Source organism: Tupaia chinensis, unplaced genomic scaffold, assembly GCF_000334495.1.
Source record: "Tupaia chinensis unplaced genomic scaffold, TupChi_1.0 Scaffold000407_4, whole genome shotgun sequence".
Lineage (NCBI taxonomy): Eukaryota > Metazoa > Chordata > Mammalia > Scandentia > Tupaiidae > Tupaia > Tupaia belangeri.
In genome coordinates, this window is record NW_006159912.1 from 2,016,404 (window position 1) to 2,023,147 (window position 6,744).

Genomic DNA, 6,744 nt, shown 5'->3' on the forward strand with positions numbered 1-6,744 from the left:
AGACAGGGGTGGGTGGTAGGGATGTGGAGACAATGGGAGAGGATGCATCTTCCCTGTGGGAGCCCTAGCTGCTGCAGCAACAAAAATCAAAACATACAATGGTCCCAAGAGAATCGTTCATCCCACCACCCACAGTTCCCTTTGGACCGCATGGCTTGCTTCCAAGCAGTGACTCAGGGATCTGGATTTCTTTGACCATCAAGTGCTGTCTCCCCACTGCCACCTTGGGAGTGGACTTCGTTCTGATGGTGAATGTGGAGAGGCACAGGAGAGGCACCATTACGTACTCAGTCCTGATGGCCTAGAAGTGACTTGTATCCCTTTTGCTCATGTACCATTGACAAGAGCTAGGGCCACGGCCATGTCTAGGTGCAAGAAGTAGTAGTCCTTGGAAGGGTGGCTGCTTCTCAGGAACAACTGTGCCCCATGAGAGAGGAACGGGCTGACGGTTCTGTGGACTCTCACTTCTGATGACTTTGGCTCCCAGCTTCAGGGAGATGTAGGTGGAAGGTCACACAGGGGCAGCTATGACCTTTGTCCCCTTTCAGGGCTCCACTTCCAGGAAACCTGACTGAGCAGATTTTACTACAGTGCAGAGGTGGCAGGGAGTTGCTGTAAGGGGTTAATATCTCTTAAAACATGTCAGGGCCCTGGGCCCACAAGGCTCTCCTGACTTCAGGTCTTTGGGAAGCCTCACCCCTCACCTGGTGGAGACGGTATGGCAGTTCCCTAACACAGGCTAACTACCTAGTTATCTCTGCTCCTGCCCAAGTGCCTGTGCTTTCAGGAATTGCCAAGTCATTTTATGGTAGACCCTGAAGGCCCGCTGTTGGGGAGAAGCCTTGTAAGCTTCCCCCGAGGGTTCTTCAGACATCACCTACCTTTCAGGAGTCTGTACCCCCTGCTTTTCCCTGGTGTAGAGAGCTGAAATCAAACAGAGGTGATGGAGCACACTACATGGGGAATCCCTATTCTCATTAACCTTTAAGCTGGAGGGATTTGCAGCTTGTCCTAGCCAACCAGGGGAGGCTTCTTAGGGGAGGTGGCAAGGAGTGCTGCTCAAAGAGAAACTCCAAGGGATCCCAGGTCATAGAACTTCAGATGCATCTTTCCCTCTTCAGGCTGGTGGGAGAAAAGGGAGAGATATTTTTCTCCAAACCATGAGTCTGCCCTCGACAGGTGCAGGAGAGGTTTCTGGCCGACGGGAACGACCGGCTGAAGCTGGTGGTGCTGCTATGCGGAGAGGATGATGACAAGGTGCAGAATGCAGCTGCGGGGGCCCTGGCCATGCTGACAGCAGCGCATAAGAAACTGTGCCTCAAGATGACCCAAGTGGTAAGATGACCAGTGGGCCCAGGGGACAGGAAGGGACTGGGTGGTCTCTAGGGAAGTCCCCACTGCAGGCCACACTGTCTTAAGTGATCCTTGGGGAAGACCCCCCCAGTAACCCATCTCAGCCCCCCAGGACTCTGTTTCAACCACCCGAAGAGAGGAGGATCTATGCCCTTCACCCCCAGCACTCATTATTTGGAGCTCCTGGGTATACTAGCACAAAGCCCTCTTGCTATAGTTCCGCCCATTGCCTCTGCGGTGCACATAAGTCGGTATTTAAGAATAACGACTGTCACAACACGCACTACTGTGGTGAGGCTCCTGAGCTCCCCAAGAGAAGCATGGGCATGGCTGGGATACCACAGGGAGCTCGTGTTTTGGCCTCAGATTCTCTGCAGCAGACGTGATGACCAGCTCCTAGGGTGTGGCCGTGGCCGCCGAAGCAGGTGCGACGAAATGACATAGACACAGTCACAAATGTGGGGGTGCAAAGTGAAACACCTCATTTCACCAAACTGAACTTAGTTCATGGGTGCTCGTTTGGTCTGCTGGTGAAAATATAAACATCTCCACTCAAATGTACTCACATCTGGTTAAAAGGCAGGCTCTTTTAAATAGTTGATTTAAGGTGCGTGTGTGTGTGTGTGTGTGCACGTGCACGTGTGTGTGTGCTGTCTAAGTTCTGAGGGGGCCTGTGTCGTCCTGTTGTCCATCTTGCGTGGTCTTTGGGCCACTGCCTCTTTCTCTAAGGCAAGTCTGTCGTAACTAACGTGTGTAAGAATCAGCTGGGGAGTTTGTTACAACAGTTTCCCCAGATATCCTGACTCAGCAGGTTGCGGGTGGGGTGCTTCTGGCCTGGGGACCATGCTCTGCAACCACTGCCCTGCAGTAGCCTCTGCTGGAGGGACTGTGGTCACGTAGCTCCCGTTGGCAGGTGCACTCAGGCCCTCTGCGATTTCTCATGCTTCTTGTATACCAGGCACTGCCAATCCCGCCAGCAACCCTGTGAGATGGATATTATTACTATTATTGTGCAGATGAAGAAATCGAGGTGCAGAAAAGTGACTAGCTCAAGGCCACACAGCCAGTTTGTTGGGAAGGGATATGACTTATTCAGGTCTGCAGACCTATTCCTGACACTTTTTCATTTTCCCAGAAATCTTGGCTCTACTCTTGCCCCAAAATGGGCATCCTTGGTAGTCCATGAAGCTTTTCCAAACCCGTGACCATGTGGGATGCCAGACATCTCTCTAGCCTCACATCAGCTGGGATGCACCCCAGGAAGCCAGCTGCAGTTCCTCCTGCCCTAGGATCTCGGCCCTACCGGGTTTCTATCCCCCCTTCCCAGGAAGTGATGGGCCCCAGACCCTTTATTAGTTACCCATGAGCACAGAACTGTCTCTGAACTCTACCACAGCTAGTAGAACTTTCATGTCCTTTCCCTGGGGTAGGAGACTCAGTGCAGAAGTCACAAATGTTTGCTCAGAAGCCGAGAATTTGCCTTTTCCTTCCCTCTGTGTCTATTGCTCCAGCTGAGAGCAATGCATGTTAAAAGCAACCCCTGCTGGCAAATGAAAGGTGAGGGTCACAGGTGAGAGGAGGCCCGAGGGGGAAGCCTTTGGATCAGTGTCTCTCTCTCTCTCTTTCTCTCTCTCTCTCTTTTTTTTTTTTGAATATTTTTGCCAGAGGGTGTATGTGTGAACTGGAAAGGGACAGAGAAAGTGAGAAAGCACCCCTTAGGGGGCAAGGCTACCCCACAATCCCTTCTCCTCCATTCTCCTCTCTGGATGTGGGGCATACGTGCACTCGTGTCCAGCATATTTCTCAAACCACTGGGTCCAGGAGTTGAACCGTGGAGTTGGCCATGTGGGATCCAGTGCCTTCACCACCACCCCACCTGCTGGCTCAGATCAGTGCCTAAAATCATCATCCCCGTACACTTCCACTTGTTGAACACCGACGATGCTCCAGTCCCACGCTCTTTCCATGTGTCCTCATTACATCATCGCGATGTTAGAGGCAGATATAGCAGACGATGGATAAGGCTCCTGAAACGGAGCGAGGTTAAATAACTTAGCTAAGGGCATACAGTGGGTGACTGAGCTGGGACCCGAACACTGGGATCTCCAACTCAAAAACCCATGTGGATAAGTATTCCACTCTGCTGCTCATTTTGTTCTATAGGCAGCTTCACCCCTGTCTCCTGGAGGCAGGCAGAGTGTTCTAGAAATCTGCCTCCCCATGCACAGTTGGACCTCTTTACAATTGGGAATGGAAAAGAGAGATGAAGACAGGAGGAGAGGATACACTCCAGACTCTTGTGTTGATTCCAGTTAGAGCCAGGGTGTAGACCATGCCCGGATGCTTGGAGCTCTGATCTCAAAGGGTGGGTAAGTTGGCAAAAGCAGGCACTGCCCATGTGCCCAGGGGAAGAATCTTCCTTTCTGCATACTCTGTATCCCCATTCTGCTCAGGCATGCAGTGGGCCTGTCCAATTGCTTCTCAAGGTGCTTTAAAAATAAATAGAGGGGGCAAGCAGATCGAGTGGCAGTTAAGGCACTGGACTCCCACATGGCTGACTGCGGTTTGAGTCCCAGACCTGGTGGCTTGAAACTCACACTTGGAACACATGAATGTGTGTCCAAAATCCCAGGAGGAGAATGGAGGAGAAGAGATTGCAACAGGGCCGTCCTCCCTAGGGGGTGATTTCTCACTTTCCTTCTCACTGTCACTTTTCTTTTCTCTGTCTCTCCCTGTCTCTCTGGCGAGTATATGTGCCCTATAGCAAAAGCCTTAAGATAAATAAATAAATAAATAAATATATGAATGAGAGGTTGTTAATCCTGTACTATTTTTAGATGGGTGATCATAGACAAGTTACTTAATTAGGGTCTGCTTTCTGCTTATTTTGTTTTAAAATTTCCTCTCTCTGTCTCCCCATTGATTCCTCTCATTCTTTCTTACGCCTCCTTCCCTCTTCAGACATCGCAGTGGTTGGAGATCCTACAGAGGCTTTGCCTGCATGACCGGCTGTCAGTCCAACACCGGGGTCTGGTCATCGCCTACAACCTGCTGGCAGCTGATGCTGAGCTGGCCAAGAAGCTGGTGGAGAGTGAGCTGCTGGAGATCCTGACTGTGGTGGGCAAACAGGAGCCAGACGAGAAGAGGGCAGCAGTGGTCCAGACAGCCCGGGAATGTCTCATCAAGTGCATGGATTATGGCTTCATTAAACCAGTATCTTAGATGGGAGCCCCCAGGGATACTGGGGCTGGTCCTGTACCATGCAGAGTCCTGACTTGGGTACTCCTGGAGTGTCTGATTACTTAGGGATCACAGCAGTGACAATGAAGTCTCAGTATAAAGGAAAAATTTGGTTGTTCCCCGAGCTGCACATTTTCTCCTTTGTCCTGGGAAAGTTTGGATGGTCCAGTAGCTCTCTTGCTCCCTGTCTCCTTACATGTCCCAGAGATTTCTAGAATCATTTTTATTCCTGATTATGAGTCAGGTTGGATGCTTCTGTCTGTACCCATTCTGAAGGCTGGAATAATGTGCCGAAGTTCTTTACATTTTGGAAAATGAGTAGGAACTAATAAGTGTGTGACTATGAAGGTCAATGCTGTTGTCTCTGGATGCTGACCTGTGCGGGCTTTCATGCCCTCTCTTCAACAGTGTTTGAATCAGGCCATTCAGAATTGTGTCTCAGCTGCAGTGCTCTGTCATGGCCCCATGCTCATTCTCGTCACTCAACAGTGATAGAAATGCAGTTTATGTTCAACCATGTGACGTGATCTTTGCAGTTGGCTTGAGAAAGCCTTCCAAGCAAGAAAGACATGATGAATACAAATAAGAGAACTCAAAAAACTTCAAACAATAAATAAATAATTTTTGGTTCACGTATCTTGGCCATTCAGGGAAAGGTCTGATATTGTAGACCCAGAGATTTAAATGTTGTCACCAGTATTATTCTCTGTATGTCTTTTTCTTTCCCTTAACCCCCCCCCTCACACACACACACACACACACACACACACACACACACCTCATCTTTGATTTCCTCTGGGTTGACCTTACTCTCTGAAAGGCTCATGTTCCAGGAAAGGGTCCCAACAGCTAATTATATAATTGTCATAGTTTATTATTGAAGAGAGGAGTGAGGACCATTGCCTATAACCCAGTGAAGCTCCCAGGATGACTCTGATCTGTCTAGTCTGGGTCACATCCATGAACCAATCATATTGGCTCGGCTTGGGTCATATATGCAAGGCTGGGTGAGAAGGAGTTTCACACAATGGATTTGTACATGTATAAATTCTGACGTCTATGGAGAAACTCTTAGAACAAATAAATGAATCTAGATACAAGGTCAATTTACAAAACCAGCTGTGTTTTGGGTCTGTCAGTGGTGTGCTGGTTAAGGTGGCTGGATCCCATGTGGCTCATTAAAGAATGCTTGATTGGTGATAAGTCACAGAGGACGCTTTCCTAAGCTCATCTCCTGGGAGCACTATGCCATCAGCTCTGGTGTCCCGCAGCCTTAATAACCACCTGTTATAGGGCCAGCAGATGGCATAGTGGTTGAGGTGCTGGCTTCCCATGTGGCTGACCATGGCTTGCATCCTAGAACTGGCAGCTTGAGACTCATGCCAGGTGTGTGTGTGTGTGTGCATGCCTAAAGTCCTGGGAGGAGAATGCAGGAGAGGGGATTGCAGTGTGGTCACCCTAGGGGGTAGGGGTGGTGATTTTTCACTTTCTCTGTCTTTGGCAAGCATATGCACCCTATTAAAAAATACCTAAAGACAAATAAAACAAACAACGCCCCCTGTTATATTTCCATTACCTTTCTGTTGGAATTTAGCCACTAGAGTTCTATTAATTCCACAGAAGCATGTATATATATAAATTTTAAATTATTTAGTTTTATTTATTTATTTTTAAACATTTTTCTACAGAGAGAGAGAGAGTGAAAGAGAAAGAGAGAAAGCAAGCTGCCAGCTCCAGGACTCGAATCACAGTCAGCCATGTGGGAGTCTAGTGCCCTCAACCACCACACCACCGGCTGGCCCCAAGCATGTCTGTATTTGAGTAATCTCAGGGCACATCTTCGTTGTGGGAAGCTCATCTTTCTCTTCAATTACCTCCAGACTCTGAAGAGTCCAAGTCCTCTGTGGGGTCCCACCTTCAGGGATCCTGATTCGTCTGGGCAATGACCAAGCGAGTATGTGCTATTGGTCACTATCTTCCTTTCACTTCTGCAAACCGGCATGCTAAGCCCTGTAGGTTCTTTTGGCTGGGGACTTAGCAGCAAGTGTCTGGTTTCTGCCTGTGTGACCCTAGCATCCAAGCAATTCTTGCTACATTATCAGAGACCCTTCCTTGCCTGTAAGAGGTAACCCTCAGCCTTCCAACCTGGAC

General features: G+C 49.2%; 1 protein-coding gene across 1 annotated transcript in view; it reads left to right on the top strand.

Annotated features, from left to right (window-relative positions):
* The window catches only part of UNC45B (unc-45 myosin chaperone B), a 34,137-nt gene extending 28,888 nt beyond the window's left edge, over positions 1 to 5,249 (top strand). Inside the window, exons 19-20 of the mRNA XM_006154405.1 lie at positions 1,180 to 1,335; positions 4,315 to 5,249. Of these exons, the coding sequence (XP_006154467.1) occupies positions 1,180 to 1,335; positions 4,315 to 4,575 (417 nt within the window). The 3' untranslated portion in view covers positions 4,576 to 5,249. The remainder of the gene's footprint in view (positions 1 to 1,179; positions 1,336 to 4,314) is intronic.
* The last annotated feature ends 1,495 nt before the right edge of the window (positions 5,250 to 6,744 follow it).